Genomic DNA, 17,018 nt, shown 5'->3' on the forward strand with positions numbered 1-17,018 from the left:
AACAAATTTAAATTTAAATCAAAATCGACTCCATCATCGGGAGTTCCAGAGTTTGAAAAAAAATTCACTTCTACGGAGGAAATTTTTTTCCCGCGGAGTGTCGGGGATTTTATTCAAATTCGCATCCCCTCTGATCTGGAGTTCCAGAGTTTAAAAAAAAATTCACTCCTACGGATTCTAGGAAATTTTTTTCCCGCGGAGTGACGGGAATTTTATTCAAATTCGCATCCCCTCTGACTTGGAGTTCCAGAGTTTAAAAAAAAATTCACTCCTACAGATTCTACGAAATTTTTTTCCCGCGGATTGTCGGAGATTTTATTCAAATTCGCATCCCCTCTGACCCGGAGTTCAAATATTAAAATAAACGGAGTAAATTTAACTCCCATGGGACTGAATAAAAAAAATCTACTCCGCGTTTACTCTGAAAATTATTTCCGTGTATATAAAAATATATATAATAAATAATATTAATATGTAACCAGAGCTTATGGTCTTAGTAATATTTGCAGATGATCAATCTTGAGAGATGAACGTTAAGAAACTCAAACAATAATTATAATCCTCATCATGAAGTATTTAAAGATTAAAGTGCTTCGGGATTAAGATTCTTAATAAAAATAAAAGATCACATGATGACGTCTTAGCAATATTAATTCGTCCAGGATTATTAATTTACGTGGTAGCTCGAGTTATTTAGCAGTTAACTCTCTGTTGGCAGTAGCCGTCAGTGTATGCCAAGGGCACACGGAACCTTGACCCAAATAATTAACGGGGAATTAGGAAAATCGAGTGGGAAAGAGCTCGGTCACGAGAGGAAGCTAGATATTATTATATATATATTGACGTTGTAGTATAGAGTAGACCTACTGGGCTTTGCAGTTCGGTTTGGTTTGGCATCAAGAGCCACGTCAGTTTATCAGCAAGAGAGAACGAGACGACAGGATACACAGGTCTCTTGTTATTGAGGGTGAGAGACGGGAGGGTTGCAACCCCTAGCCAAACCAGCTACCTGCAGCCCAGACCTATAATATCCAGGCAGGCAGTAGCAGGCCTATACCCTGGGCAAGCTTGCGCCTGCGTTCTTACCATTACCGGGCAAAAACGGCAAAAGGAGTAGTAGTGCTACAAGTGGGAGAACGTCCTCTCCTGTTATCCTGTAAACAGGACTATACTACTTCACCACCGACACAATTGTTTCATCGTCGTCGTCCTCGTCGCCGTGGTAGTTACCGCTGTCGTGGTGCTTTCGACGCATCCGCCTTCACGTTTACGTTCCACGTTCTCATTTTCATTCTCATTCCCACTTATATATGTCTATATATTTATATATATCACGTTTCGCATTTACGTATATATATATATGTATATATATATCACGTATATATCCGTTACTCGAGGACACCGAAACGTAATCAAGTCAGTTGATCGCCGGCCTTTCTCATCATCACGTCGCGGACACGTTTATTGTTATTGTTATTGTTTGACTTGGTAATTTTTTTTTTTAATTATTATAACAATTGTAATAATAATTAATAATAATTATTAAATTAATTTTTAAAAATAATTTAATTGCAAAGAAGAAATGGTCGATATGAAGAAATATTGTCGGCAACAGGTGAGAGATTTTAGTAATTATTTTTTTTATTTTTATATATAAAAATATATGACATTTTATCACCATGTTGGTTTATAATTGACATCTCACCCACTATAATTCTTTCTTTACAGTTAATTTTACTATAGCGGATTAAAGATTAAGCTCGTGATGAATTGAAGGATTAGAATTTACGTCTGTGCACACCCTCGTAGCCCACGTTTTTAACTTTTAGCTTCCAGGAAATTTTTTATCATTAGTTTAAGTTGTTCTTACAGTCTTTATCTTTGCTTTGATAATTATTTTAAATTACAATACTTATATTTATATTTGTATATTAATTTTTTAAATTTATTTTGTTTTATCCGGGGTTATCGGAAAATGAATAATTAATAATCGAGTTAATCTCATAAATCAATCGACCCAAACACCCACACTATTTTATAATTATTTTATTTAACATAAATATATATTATAATATATGAACAAGGGTGAAAGTGGATAAAATAACTTTTCCTTAAACTTTTTATACCCTTATTTAACTTGAATAATTTTATGCTCTCGGTTTTATTATATACCGAACTTAAGTTTCTTCATAAATTTCATATTTTATTTAATTGTCTTATAAATTACTCTGTAAAAAATCGGGAGTGAATTCGGATCTTATTTAAATCCGGATTCACTCCGTCACTCTCTTCCGGAGTTTAAAAAAAATCACTTCGCATACGGAGTAAAGTTTTTTTTCAGCGGAGAAATTTCGGAGTTTAAATTTTATTTCAATCTGCGCTCACTCTGATCCGGAGTTTTAATATTAAAATAAACTCCGGAGTAAATTTTACTCCGAGGGGTTTAATAAATAAACAGTCATCCGCTTCGCATTTAATTCGCGAATTTTGTGCAGTAGTTAATTAAGATATCAAAATATGGAAGAAAAAAAACCGTTTTAATTTTATATGATCATAAAATTACCCGGGAAATTTTATTTTTAAACGTTTTATACGTTCTTTAAAATATTTTTTTTGTTTGAACACTTGAGAGGGTGAAAAAAAAAACATAATTTTGGTCTTTCACCTCTTTTAAATATTTAAACGTATGAAAGTAACGTCTATGAACGTACTCCTGTTGCTATTTTCTCTGGAGAATAGTAACGACGGAAGAAAGAAGGAGAGGAAGGAAGGAAGGAAAGAGCCAGAGATCTCATTCTCAACTGACTGATATATAGAATGAGCAATAGCGTAGGCGAGAATAAAACGGGGATCGTCCTCATTTCAAGGGGTTTATAGGGTAAAAATTTTATATATACCGATTGAATCTAAAAAAAACGTTTGATAAAGAAAGAAAAATAATAATATTTTTATCACGATCTGTATCATATATTTTTATATCTCTATAAATTTTATTTATTTTTATTTTTATTTTAAATAAAAAATTTATAGGAATTCTATTTTTATATTCTTCAATTACCTGATATATATATTTTTTTCTTCTTAACTTTTAAATTGCTATGACCTTTTATTTAGTCACTTTTATTTTTATAAAACTCTCTACTCATCTCATGATATTTATTTTTTATCATGATGGCGAAAATAACTCTTCCAATAATCTTTTTTCTAATTATATTTAAGCTCATAAATTTATTAAATCGACAGTTTTTCTCAGTCGAGATTTCAAATTTACCTCTTAGGTCATAAATTATAAATATATATAATATATATATTACTTTAGACATTTAAAATAATTCTCTAAAGATTATCCGCTTATTTTATTAATTTTCAAAAATAAATTATTAAATTTGATTTTGCATTGAAATTTTTAATTTTCTCATTCAATTAAATATTTATATTTAAAATAAAGTAAATTAATAAATTCTTTACCTTTTAACTATTCAACTAAATTAATATTTCATATTTTCATTTCTACTCATAATTTAAACTTCTCATTAAAAAAAAAAAAAATAAGTTATTTAATTAAATGAATTATTAAATATTTACACAAACAAAAGTTTTATTAAATTTTATATTTTACTAAATATAAATTATTTTTTACAATAAATAAAATAAATAGTAAATATTTTTATTGATTGACAGAAGTAATTAAACATCAATGAATTTAAAAAAAAAATTTAGTTAGCTTTCAGTTAAATTAAACTATGTATATACATGCAGAAAAAAAAGTGGCAATACTTTCTAATTAACAAAATAACTATTCCCATCTTTACATTTTAATGATTCTCATTCTTTTATGGTAACTGTTACTATCGGAGATGGTACGCATTCTTATCCGAGATGATAATCATTACTATCTCAGAAGGAAAATTTAAAAAATTTTCAGATATAAGAAATATTATTATCTACACGGAAAGAAAATTATGGAAACTGTTCCCATAATTTTGTGAAATTTTTTCCCATATCATCATAGGAATTACAACCATAAATTATGGGAGCAATTCCTATAATTATAGGAATGTTTCCCATAATTATAGGAATAGTTCCTATAATTATGGGAATGGTTCCTATAATTTATAGGCATACTTTGTATAATATTATGGGAATCATTCCTATAATATATAGGAACTATTCCTATAAATTATAGGAATCATTCCCATAAATTATAGGAACCATTCCCATAACATTATAAGAACTATTCCTATACCATTATGGGAATAGTTCCCATAATATTATAGGAATAGTTCCCACATCATTATGGGAATAGTTTCCATAATATTATGGGAACGATTTCCATACCGTTATGGGAATGGTCTCCATAATGATATGGGAATAGTTCCCGTAATATTATGAGAATGGTTCCCATAATGGTATGGGAACTATTCTCATACTATTATGGGAACTATTCCCATAAATTATAGGAACGATCCCTATAATAGTATAGGTACTATTCCCATACCATTATGGGAACCATTCCCATAATGCATAGCAAAACTTCCCATAATTTTCTTTCCGTGTAGATGGTAACTATTACTATCAGTAATAGTAAATATTACTATACGAGAAACGAATAGTTAACATAAGAGCATGATAATTATTATCACACACAGGTGGTAATTATTCCCTATTGCAAGATGGTGATAGTTATCATTTTTTCTCAGCGTGTATGTATTGCAAAAAATTATGTACGTGAAGATCGGAACGTTTTTTACGCAACAAAAATGAAAATAATTCATGGAATTTGTTTCTAAAGACCAATTTAGGGGTGTGGGGGTGGTCATTTTCGGGTGACGTGCAAAACATTTTCGAAATCTTGATCCAGTAGATTTTTTACTTTTCATTTCTTTTTTCTTACTTTCATTTCGCGAAAAACGTTCCGATCTTCAGGTACATAATAAATTGGAAGTGAATTCGGAGTGATTACGGATTTTATGTCAATCCCGATTCATTCCATCACTCGAAGTCCGAAGTTTAAAAAAATATCCATTCCGTACACGGAGTAAAAAGGGAATTTGTTTTTTTAACGTAGTGATTTCGGAGTAATCTAGATTTTATCGAAATTCAAATTCACTCCAGATTTAATTCAATTTCACTCCGCAAATTTGTGACAGTATATATATATATACATAAGTTAGCAATTCCCTCAATACTCTATCTAGCTGTCCGTTTACACGTTACCAAGTCTCTCAAGACTCAACAGTAGTATAGCCGAGTAGCCATCAGACATACCATGCCAGTATAACTATATATACATATATACAAATATATATACTCTACATTCCCTCGATTCTCTGTGGAATACCCCATATCCACCCGTAATTGCCCATCCACCCAAGCAAGTAAGACGAATACTGTCCTATTACCAACACATACCTTTACCTTTTCTTAACTCTTTTCCCTCTCCTATTATATTCTCTTTACTTGGTCTTAGAAATATTTTCATACATTGTTCGAAATTCACGATTGATTAAAATTTCAAATTAAAGTTATAATTTTCAAATAATTATCAGCTTTGAAATGAAATAAAATTAAAAAATGTAATTTTAATTTTTATGACATTTATGACTTGGAAATTCAACGTAATATAAAAAAAAGTTCATTTATATTACATATTTCTGAGTGATATGAACTAGTTAATAACTTAAAGTAATTTCCTGTGGATTTCAAGAAAAATTTTTAATAAAGTATACAAACGTGGGCGTTAAAATTTTCTTTTACTTGATCTAAATTTAAATTGCATGTTTTCTTTCCCTTGATATTAAATACATACATATATATGTGTATTTAAATTAAAGAGAATCGGTTTCCGACACACTGATAACAAGTTACTGAGGCCAGTTAATTACCTCCTTTGTAAACTCGAACTAACGTTTTCGTTTCATTTTACGCTTAAAAACCCTTTTTTTTTGTTATTTTATTTTTGTTCCCAGTCTTTTATTAAAGTCAACCACTGGATTATTTACTTGTTTAATTGTCCATATCAGTTTAAATGCAAATTTATTTAAAACTTTCCCCCGGCTATTTATTTGTTTCACCGGATAAAAAAAACCTGAAAAAGTGAAGCGATATTTTATTATTTTAAATCTTAAATAAAATTAATTATCAATCTAAATATTAAGAAATTTTTATTGATAAACTTTTAAAACTCGTGATTAAAATTTTATTAGTAAAACTTTTATTCGATAAATTGAAATACTAATTGACATTCTTTATCATTTAAATCCAATGAATGTATAATCAAGTTTATTATCTTTTTTTTTACCCATCCAACTTTTATAATTAATTATTAACTTAAAAGTTATTGTAAAAAGTTGAATTATTTTTTCATTACCGATACTTTAAGTGTTATTTTAAAAAACTATAGTAATAAATATAATTTAATAATTGACATAGTTTCAGTGTAAAAGTTTTATCGATAAATTTAATAGTATTTTTTTTTATTTTTCGTAAACTTCAATAATTTTCAATTTTCTTGCTATATCGCTTTTAATCACTTGCTACACAACTTTAAAATTAAAACTTATTGCGAAACAAAAGTTTACTAATTGGCAACAACGATAGTTGTTTAAACTACAAATTAAACTTTTATTTTTTTTACACTCAACAAACTTTAGCTTCATTTATATACACATTCACAATTAAACTATGTACAATTACACGCACGAGTTGAATCAAAACTTGCAAGTATCTAGTACAAGCAAATAAATTTTTTTTTTACTCAGTAACGATTTTCTCGTTTCTCACCTGGTTCAGTTTGTCCTCGGAAATCCTGAATCTAATTAATAAGAGAAATATATACGCTTTAATATTTTATTTCTTTTTTTATATTCATACAGAGAAAAAAAAATTCTCGATTGAAGGTAAATATTCTTGATTCAAGAAAATTTTTTTGAAAACCTCAAATTTCTCGGATAGAAATCTCCTATGACGTAGACAAATTTTCTCGGCTCAAAAAAATCTTGACTGGGTTCCCAAAGACGTTTGTCTTCAAAAATATTGTTTTGACTTGAGATAACTTTTTTTTTCTGTGTACACAAAAAAATAGGATTTCTTGGTGCAATAAATTTTTACCCACCTCATGAAATTGTTTACTTGATCCAAGAAATTTTTTGCACTACGAATTGAAAAGAAAACTTTTTTTGAAGTAAAAAAAATTTATTAAGACGAAAACAAATTTCTTGATCCAAGAAAAGTTTTTTTCGCACCAAGAAAATGTTTACTTGACCTAAGAAATTTTTACCTCACAGAAAAAACAAATTCTTGACTGAAGGTCAATATTCTTGATTCAAGAAATTTTTTTTGAACACTTCAAATTTCTCGGATAGAAATCTCCTTTGACGAAGACAAATTTTCTTGGCTCAAAAAAATCTTGACTTGGTTCCCAAAGACGTTTGTCTTCAAAAATCTTTTTTTGATTCGAGATAACTTTTTTTTTCTGTGTACAAAAAAAAAGGATTACTTGGTACAAAAAATTTTACTCTCCTCAAAAAATTGTTTACTTGATCCAAGAAATTTTTTCGCACTATGAATTGAAAAGAAAATTTTCGTCAAGTAGGAAAAAATTTATTGGGACGAAAACAAATTTCTTGATCCAAGAAAAGTTTCTTTCGCACCAAGAAAATGTCTACTTGACCCAAGAAATTTTTACCATCTCACAGAAAAAAAAGTTTTCGACTGAAGATATTCTTGATTCAAGAAATTTTTTTGAAAACCTCAAATTTCTCGGATAGAAATCTCCTCTGACGAAGACAAAGTTTCTTGGCTCAGAAAAATCGTTACTTGATTCCCGAAAACGTTTGTCTTCCAAAAAATTTTCTTGATTCGATAAAGTTTTTTTCTATGAATTGAAAATAAAAATTTTATTGGTGTGAGAAAAACTTTTCTCGAAGCCAGAAAAAATTTATCGGGGTGAAAACAAACTTTTGCCTCAAGAAAATTTTTGTTTTCAATTCATATGCAAAATTTTACTCGTGCCATGAATTAATTTTTTCTTCCTACATAAATTTATATCTATACATATATTTATATAGATATCATATTCCTTTTCCGCTTTTATTGATTCACTAATTAACCATCTGCAACTTTTATTTGATATTTGATAGGATTATCCACCCGGACAATTGGAAGTATAATTAATCTACGTCTATATTCATATCAGTAGATTCTGAAAAGTGGGTTATCGCTAAAAATAAAAAAATAATAACAACAACAATAATGATAAAAAATGTTTTTTTTTTTTTTTTAAAAAAGCAACAAAACATGTTTAAGTTGGTAAGAAAAATATGCTATAGCTTATGTTTACCCAAGGGTACTGAATAGAAAGAGAGATGTTGGACTTATTTTATCCCACCAAACGACCCTTTTCAATTTTCTATGGATATATATTTTTTTTACGAGATAAAAGAATAGTATATATACACATATGTGTGAATCAATATGAATGTGTGTACACATAGATATAAAAAAAGAAAAATGAATTTTTTCCAGATTGTATGGCGTTGAATGACGGATGTAAAATGAATATTATGAAGAAAGTCAAATTTCAAAGTTAAGAATATGAGGATTTTATTGAAGCTGCAACAAAAGTGTCGATAAATTACTAGGGAAGAAATATAAATAATATAGTAAATTTAAAGAAGAAAGTGAATAATTTGCGAAGACGAACAAGAGATTTTATTAACAGAGAAAAGTATTAAGGAAATTGATGAACGTTTGATATTGGATGGATTTATTTTATCATGTTCAAGTTCAAAAATACTCAGCCTAATGTCGTTGAAAGTAATCCAATATGGGAAGAATTTGTCGCACGAAAGCAAACGCCGACGGCAACTGCGGGACCGGAACACGTTTGGCGGATCTTTGACGCGTACAAAAAAACCGACGGACAAGTATTTTATTTATCTTTTATTACTTCCTTTTATGTCAACGACATTTTTATAACTTTTAATTATCTTTGTAATGTCTGTAAGCTAAAGTACTTAATATTTTGTACGTAGGATGCATCGGTGTTTGTATTTGAAAAAAAATCCGTCGAAAAATTTCACAAACCGAAACACAAGGAGACAGTAACGGAAATTTTGCGGAGATGCGCGAGAAATTTGGAAGATTATCGTCATCCAAAATTACTACAAGTAATTTATTTGTTGTTTTAGTTGAACATGATAATTAATTTATTATTAATTAATGAATTGATTATTTAGGTAATTCATCCGGTAAAAGAATGTGCAGAAACACTAGCATTCGCAACAGAACCTGTCCTCGGAAGTTTAGCAAATGTATTGGCCTACAGGGAACAACAAGCTGCAACATCAATTCCAACCGCTGCTAATCCAAACTCAAATTATGCGGCCGGCCAACAGAATCCTCATCAGCAGCCACCGGGACATCGACCAATTCTAATTAAGAAATACGACATGGTTTCCATGGAAATTAAATATGGACTGTTACAGGTTGGAAAAAATTATTATTTTTGTAATTGAACATTATGTTCATAAATAAATAGTTTGTTACGATGACAATTATTTTTGGGAAAACAACTAAAATAGAAAAGGCTAATTAATTTTTTATAAAAACTATAGTCTACTGACTGTAATTAACTAATAAAAACTTTATAAAAATATAAGCAATTACTAAAAGTAAGATAAGTAATTTTTTACAAGTTTAATATTTTTAATTATTTTTTAAAACTAAGTTCGTAATGGCTTCGTAAAGTTTTTTTCTAGCATCAGATGAAGTTTTTTTTCGCAGAAATATTTTGCATTATAAATTAAAAAATTTTCTTAGGGGTAGAAAAAATTTATTGGCGCAATATAATTTCTTACCATGCCAAAAAAATTTTTGGTTTCAATTCAGACACGGAAAGAAAATTATGGCAACCGTTCCCATAATTCTATAAAATTTTTTTCTATACCAACATAGGAATTATGACCATAAATTATAAAAACCATTCCCATACTATTATAGAAATGGTTCCCATATTGGTATAGGATCTATTCCCATATATTATGGGAACCACCTCTATAATAGTATGGGTACAATTCCTATACCATTATGGGAACTATTCCCATAATGCATAGAAAAAGTTTTCATAATTTTCTTTCCGTGTAGTGAAAAAAATTTTTCGCGCTAAAAATCAATTTTTTTATTTGTGTAATTATTAATTAATGGTGTACTTTAATAGTTACTGTTATAGTAAAGTACTTTAGCCTCAAGCGGTGTAAATTTCAAACCATTATGTACACAGAGTAAATATTTATTTTCTGGTAGTCAGAAATTACCTTAAATTTTATTGAATTTCCTACATGTTTTGATAAGTTTTTTTTTACTAAAAAAATTACTTGTACAGTAAAAAATATTTTACAGTGCGTATTTTTTACCGATGAAATTTTTACCAAAAACAAAAATTTTAATTTGAAATTGATACCTTCGTTATTTTCTCTACTCAAATACTCGGAAAAAAAGATGCAGGTACTCCAGCCAACCCTTTGTTATCAACATGAATTTTATTTAAAAACAGGATTTTAGTTCGCAGCATTAAAGTGACATAATGGATGATGACGTGCATTATTTTCCATTAATATTTTTATTAAAAATGACTTTTCACGTCCACTATTCTCATAAATTTATTTGTCATCACCATCAGGAATATTCACTTGACATGTGTATTGTAGATCACCGAGGCGCTTTCTTTTCTTCACTGCAATTGCAAGGTCATACATAAGAACGTCTGCCCCAGTAGCATTATCATAACGAAAAAAGGAACATGGAAGTTATTTGGCCTCGAATTTATCGGTAAAATTTATATCATATTTATATTTATTGTTTCCATACAAAATATTTATATTAACTTATATATATTTTTCATTTTATCATATCGATTTTATGCAAATAAAATTGACCTTTATAAAAATATGCATTTTTCCATTTTCAATTATTTTTTTTTTTCCATTATTTTTCATAAATTTATTCATTTATTTGTTTATTAATTGACACTTTTAGAACGGACTAATGACAATGGCCTAGATCCTATTCCGTGTCACCCATGGACCAATAAATTATCTAAAATAATTCAACCAAACCTTGATTATATTGCACCGGAAATACAATTAACAAAATTATGCAGTATTCGCAGTGACATGTTTAGTCTTGGAATGGTTATTGCTTCTATTTACAATGATGGTAGACCACTTATTCAAGCCAATCACAGTAATTCTGATTATATTAAACAATTAGATAACGTGAGTTTTTTTTATTTTTTATTTAATCGATAGCGAAATTTTACCCATGACTTTTTTTAAATAATTTCCAGCTGAATGAACACGTGGAGAATCTTCTTTCAAGAGTACCCATTGCTCTTCATGAAGCTGTGTCTCGATTACTGCACAAAGATCCTGAGGCAAGACCTATAGCTAAACATCTTTCGCTCATAAAGTACTTCAGGTAAATTTAATTTTAAAGCTTTAAATTTATATTTTAAATTCTATAAAATAATTTATACTTATTTTGTTATTTGTAGCGATCCTTCAGTGCATGCGTTACAATTTCTTGACGTAATAAACATGAAAGACCCGAATCAGAAGTCACATTTCTATAGAAATACTCTCAAAGAGGTGCTTCCTTTTATACCTCTGGTAAGAAATTGAATTTTCTCGAGTACTGACGCGTCGACGAAAGAAAAAAGATTAAAAAAAAAAAATACTAAAATAATCTTTTCGCGATCTAATCTTGGATTCGATTTATAGTGTCGTTTTTTTTTACTACACAATTTCAGAAATTGTGGTATCAACATATCTGGCCTTATCTTCAAGCGGAATCTAAATCACAAGAAGTATTTGCATCTGTACTACAACCTATGCTATACATTATTCAGCAAAGTAGTTCTGAGGATTATGAGAAGATAATTTTGCCATCATTTTGTGAGTTATTTTCGAGCCCGAGGTCCGTTCAGGGGACTGTTGTGCTATTGGAAAATTTACATGTTGTCTTTGAGAAAACCCCGAGCGAAGTAATCAAGGGTGAAATGCTTCCAGTACTTTATTCATCATTTGAAAGCCCTAATATTCAAGTTCAAGTAGGTTACTATATATATATATATACGTATTTTAATTAGGGGAGATCAGAGCACACGGAATTATTCAACCGAATAATTAATTTTCGCGGCTTTTGACCACTGGATGCTATTCCTCTTCATCTATTTTAAAAAATCGCTCATCATTTTACAATTAATTTAAAAACTGGAATACATCAAAAGAATTAAAAAAAAAAATTTTTTACTGAATTTAATTACAGTATATACTTTTAGCTTAATTACAAAAGGCAAATCTATAATCATTTATTAACTTTGTTAATGAAAAAAATTGTTGAGGAGTCTCATTTTACCCCATATACTTTATTTCGTTTCAAAATTCACAATAAACTCGAAGTTAAGAAAAAAAAAAATTTTAACAAATTTTTTAGATGTCCCATCTTACCCCAAATTCTTTATTTTCTTCCAAAATTCGTAAAATTTTTTTTTACCAAATTTTTGAGGAGTCCCATTTTACCCCATATACTTTATTTCGCTTCAAAATTCACAATAAGCTCAAAGTTAAGAAAAAAAAAAAATTTACCAAATTTCTGAGGAGTCCCATCTTACCCCAAATTCTTTATTTTTTTCCAAAATTCGTAAAAATTTTTTTTCCAAATTTTTGAGGTCCCATCTTACCCCAGATATTTCATATCACTGAACTTTACTGCAAATAAAAAAATACTTTCGGGGTCTTGTAGTGTACCGGTCTCTCCCTCATATTTCTATATATATTTATAACAAAACTACAATTAATGTCATCCAACAGGCTGCGGCATTCGTAGCAGTATCAAAAGTATGTGAATATATAGAAGAAAACTCACTAAAAAATATCGTGTTACCAAAGTTAATGCAGGCATTCGAGGGTAGCACGACAGACTCTCGAGTTTTAATGAATTGTCTGTCAAGAATTCTTGAGCAATTGGATACTCAGCAAATAACAGACGAGATATTTCCTTTATTGTGGGAGATAAAACTCCAAGAGCCGGATGCTGTTTTGCGGGTTGTAAGTGAGTGTCACTTAACTTTAAACTTTATTAATAATTAATAACTCACCTTCTACCCAACAGTCAGCTAATTATTATCATTATTTTTTAAGACATCTACAGGCTTTTGCTGAGCAACAAAAAATACGGACTCTCGATAAATTTACTAGCGACAAAAGTGATGCCCATTCTCCTCCCAGTCACCGTTAATCCGTCCCTCAATATAGATCAATTCACGGTGCTCATGGAGATTTTGCAAGATATGCTGACACGCATCGAGAGAAACCAAGCGAGCAAATTAAAATTATCAATGTCCAGTCCCGAGCGTCATCGACCACTCAGACATCAATTCAGTACTGAAAATATGCACGTGCCGCCATTTAATATTCCCGGTTTGCGTATTGAGCAGAGAAAGACGTCGTCTGCTGAAGACATGGTTCGTAAAACTTCAATCGGCTCAATGTCGATGACTGCGTCAGCTGAAAATATGACCAGGAAAAATTCAATATCTGGTAATAATAAATTTAAATACTTAAACAATTACTTTCTTATCAATTAAATATTAATTATAAAATAATTAATAGGTTTACTGGGTGGTTGGTGGTACGGTTCATCATCATCAGCAAATGAAGGTGGTTTCCTGCGGGTCGCCAGTGCCTTCCCAAGCCGGCGTTTATCAGACAATACCCTTATGACACCAAAGATACGAATTGCGCCGTCATGCTCAAGCTCACCTGGAGGTACTCCTGGTGGCGGGTTGCCTATTAGACGTCATTCCAGTACGGGACCACAAGAACGTCGTGGGTCAAACGTCAATTTATCACCTCCAACGGTAATTTCAATTAAAATTAAATAAATTAACGCACACTGTAAAAAATTCGGAGTAACTACGGATTTTATTTCGCCACTCGAAATTTTTAAATTTTTACAAAAATCCCGGGTGCGTAGTAAATAAGGAATTATTTTTTCAACTGAGTGATTTGGATTTTATTTAAGTCTGCATTCATTTCAATTCGGACTTAAAATATTAAAATAAACTCCCCTTCGAGGTGAATTTTACTCCGCAAATTTTTTACAGTACATGAATGAATGAATGAATAGATAAATTATTTAAATGAATAGCAAGCAGGGGATGGATTAATTATAAATAATTATAATAATAATAATGTAGGGTGGAATGCCGACAACAAGTAGCAGCGTACCGTATCTATTGAGCTCGAGTATGACAAGCATTCGCAATTCCCGTCGGCCATCAGTGTCATCAACAACATCCCAACAAGGATCAGGTCTACTGCAACAATTTGGCACCGGCATGGTAAGACAACTACCCCCCATCTGCCTCAACCTGAATGGGCTACCAACACCACCATCACCACAACTACCACAACTACCAATACCACCACTCTCTCCATCAATCCAGCCATTGGGACAGCTTTCCCACTGACCCTTGGTTAAGATGTAAGAATCTTCTCTTTCTGTCTCTCTCAGACAAAAAATCCTCTTAACCTTTATTGTTATTATTTTATTATTTGTTTATTTTATTATCAGTTTATTGTTTACTTTTTTTATAAAATACCTTTTTAATTACTGCGACATATTGTCGCTTGAATTGGCATACTTTTGTATATATATTTTTATTATTAAAAAAAAACAATTAGCTGTTTATTTAATTGGCTTTGTTGTTACGGGATATTATTATTTCAAAATTTCGTCTTTTATTCTTTGGTTGCAGTGCCAATTGTTCTCTGGTCGTTCTTAAACAAGTGGCTCTGTGGATATTGCGGTGTTGGTTGGTTATCAAGCGTGCATACTCATCAATATGTCAGTACACACCAACATGCTATTATTATCATCACAACAGTAGTAATAATAAAATTAATAGTTGCATTATTAATAATCATCTTAATATCAAGAATAAACACCCGACACTCTGGCATTACTGCATTAAATAAATTGCAGAATCAACGGGGTAATTGGGATCATTATTATCCGGCGGATGATGACATTACATCAACGAACCAAGTAGCGATTGTCGTTACTATTGATGGATCATCAGGTTCATCATCCACTGAACAAATACGCCCGCAATAATAATTATTGATATCATTTACACCTTTAACTTTTCGCTCTCTTGTATATACTTACATATACATATACATATATATTATATTTATATATATAGATCAGTCATATCATTTATGATTAAATTCATTCATCAGAAAATACTGATATAATATAAGTTTATATTAATTATTTTTTAATTTTATTTTACAGAGTTAAGGAGATCGTTTATTAGAAAAAGAAAAAAAAAAATATTTTATTATTTTCTTATGAATTTTTATGGTAATTTTTATACCCATGTATATTTATGTGGGTTAATATTGAGGTATGTAAATTTTATATATTTAGAAAAAAAAAATTTTTTAATAATTTGATTAATGATATGATAAAATTTTTTAAAATAAATTTAATAATTTGTGGTATTAAATTAATGCTAAACGAACTCCTTAATTTATTTAAATAATATAATTATTTTAAGGAAATATAATTATTATGCATAGCATGCATCCTGGCGGATCCGAATTACGGTAATTCGCTGTAATTTACAGTATTTGAAAGTCTTATGGCAAAAGCACGACATTTTTACCGCAAATTTACAGTAAGAGAACGGTAATTTACCGTAAAACTTACGCCAAGCCTGCAGTATTTTACTGTACAGTAAATTAGTGCGCTGTAAAAACTGTACAAATAAAAAAACATACGGTACCTACGGTAAGAATGCCGTACATTGTGGTAAATTACCGTGTTGGTATCGTAATTCATCGTAAAATGCCGTAAATTGCGATTAAAATTATCGCAAAACTACCGTATTTTAAGTAAATTACTACAAACTCCGGTAAATTACTGTAATTGGTAGTAAATTTCGTATTTTGCGGTATTTTACGACAAGCGTGTGGTATTTTTACCGTAAATTTGCTGTAACAGAGTGGTAATTTATCGTAAAATTGCTGCAATCTTGCGGTATTTTACTGTACAGTAAAGTATTAGGCTGTAAAAATAAAAAAATATACGGTGCCTATGGTAAAAATGCCATATATTGTGGTAAATTGTCATATTTGTACTGTAATCTATTGTAAAATGCCGCAAATTACCGTATGTTGAGGTACATTACGGCCAACGCAGTAAATTGCCGTAATATGTAGTAAAATGCGACATTTTGCTGTAAACGTACGGTATTTTTACGGCAAATTTGCAGTATGAGGGCGGAATTTACCTAAAACTGCTGCAAGCTTGTGGTAGTTTTCTGTACAGTAAAGTATTGCGCTGTAAAAACTGTACAAATAAAAAAAACATACAGTGCTTACGGTAAAAATGTCGCAAATTACCGTAAATTGCAGCAAATTTGCGGTAAATTACCGTATTTCGGATCCACCAGGGCATGAGATTTTAATAATAAATAATAATAATAATAATAATAAATAATAATAACAATAATAATATATTAACGAAATGCAAAGAAAGTATAGTTTTGAAAATACCGAGAATTTATAAATAACTAGAAAAAAAAATATTGAAGATCATAGTTCTCGGTTATTAATTTTAAACTTGGATAAAATATATAACCTCGGCCTCGCCCAAAGATAATATTTTTTGTCAACAATAGATTTAATAATAATAATAATAACTATCTAAAGATAGAGTACTGGAAGAAAGATAAATAAGAGATGGCTATATAAAGTAATAAAATAAGCCGTGGCAATATTATCAAACGATTTAAAAAAAATATATATATATATATTTATGTATATATATATTTTTTCTATAAAAAAAAATTTCTCCATTATAAAGTCTAAATCTAAGTCTAAGTCTAAAGTTATATTACAATTAAATTGAAAGAAATAAGAAAAAGGCCAGACATTATCTGACTC

The 17,018-nt window shown here is 29.8% G+C and overlaps 1 protein-coding gene across 6 annotated transcripts; it reads left to right on the plus strand.

Moving 5' to 3' along the window:
* The first annotated feature begins 1,016 nt into the window (after positions 1–1,016).
* On the plus strand, positions 1,017–15,367 carry LOC130673020 (SCY1-like protein 2). Of its 6 annotated transcripts, none has more exons than XR_008990818.1 (15): positions 1,018–1,615; positions 8,527–8,927; positions 9,036–9,170; positions 9,240–9,488; positions 10,710–10,830; positions 11,038–11,276; positions 11,348–11,478; positions 11,555–11,669; positions 11,810–12,109; positions 12,873–13,113; positions 13,203–13,601; positions 13,674–13,921; positions 14,261–14,404; positions 14,822–14,952; positions 15,049–15,165. XR_008990818.1 is itself a non-coding variant. In XM_057477866.1 (14 exons), exons 2-14 carry the CDS (start codon positions 8,778–8,780, stop codon positions 15,178–15,180), a joined length of 2,604 nt encoding a protein of 867 aa, XP_057333849.1. In that variant the 5' UTR covers positions 1,017–1,615; positions 8,527–8,777; the 3' UTR covers positions 15,181–15,367. The 6 variants fall into 6 exon arrangements, 4 of the variants coding, with proteins under 4 accessions (XP_057333849.1, XP_057333851.1, XP_057333852.1 ...); XR_008990819.1 differs by having other exon boundaries at positions 14,822–14,910; positions 15,049–15,133; XM_057477866.1 differs by lacking the exon at positions 14,822–14,952 and having other exon boundaries at positions 1,017–1,615; positions 15,049–15,367.
* Positions 15,368–17,018: the final 1,651 nt, after the last annotated feature.

This window comes from Microplitis mediator, chromosome 8, assembly GCF_029852145.1.
Source record: "Microplitis mediator isolate UGA2020A chromosome 8, iyMicMedi2.1, whole genome shotgun sequence".
NCBI lineage: Eukaryota > Metazoa > Arthropoda > Insecta > Hymenoptera > Braconidae > Microplitis > Microplitis mediator.

Excerpts from the sequence above, each read along its gene's own strand:
- LOC130673020 (XM_057477866.1), top strand. The coding sequence starts at position 8,778 with ATGTTCAAGTTCAAAAATACTCAGCCTAATGTCGTTGAAAGTAATCCA. Across the intron at positions 9,489-10,709 it reads TTAAATATGGACTGTTACAG|ATCACCGAGGCGCTTTCTTT; the intron begins GTTGGAAAAAAT and ends TGTGTATTGTAG. Across the intron at positions 12,110-12,872 it reads GCCCTAATATTCAAGTTCAA|GCTGCGGCATTCGTAGCAGT; the intron begins GTAGGTTACTAT and ends GTCATCCAACAG.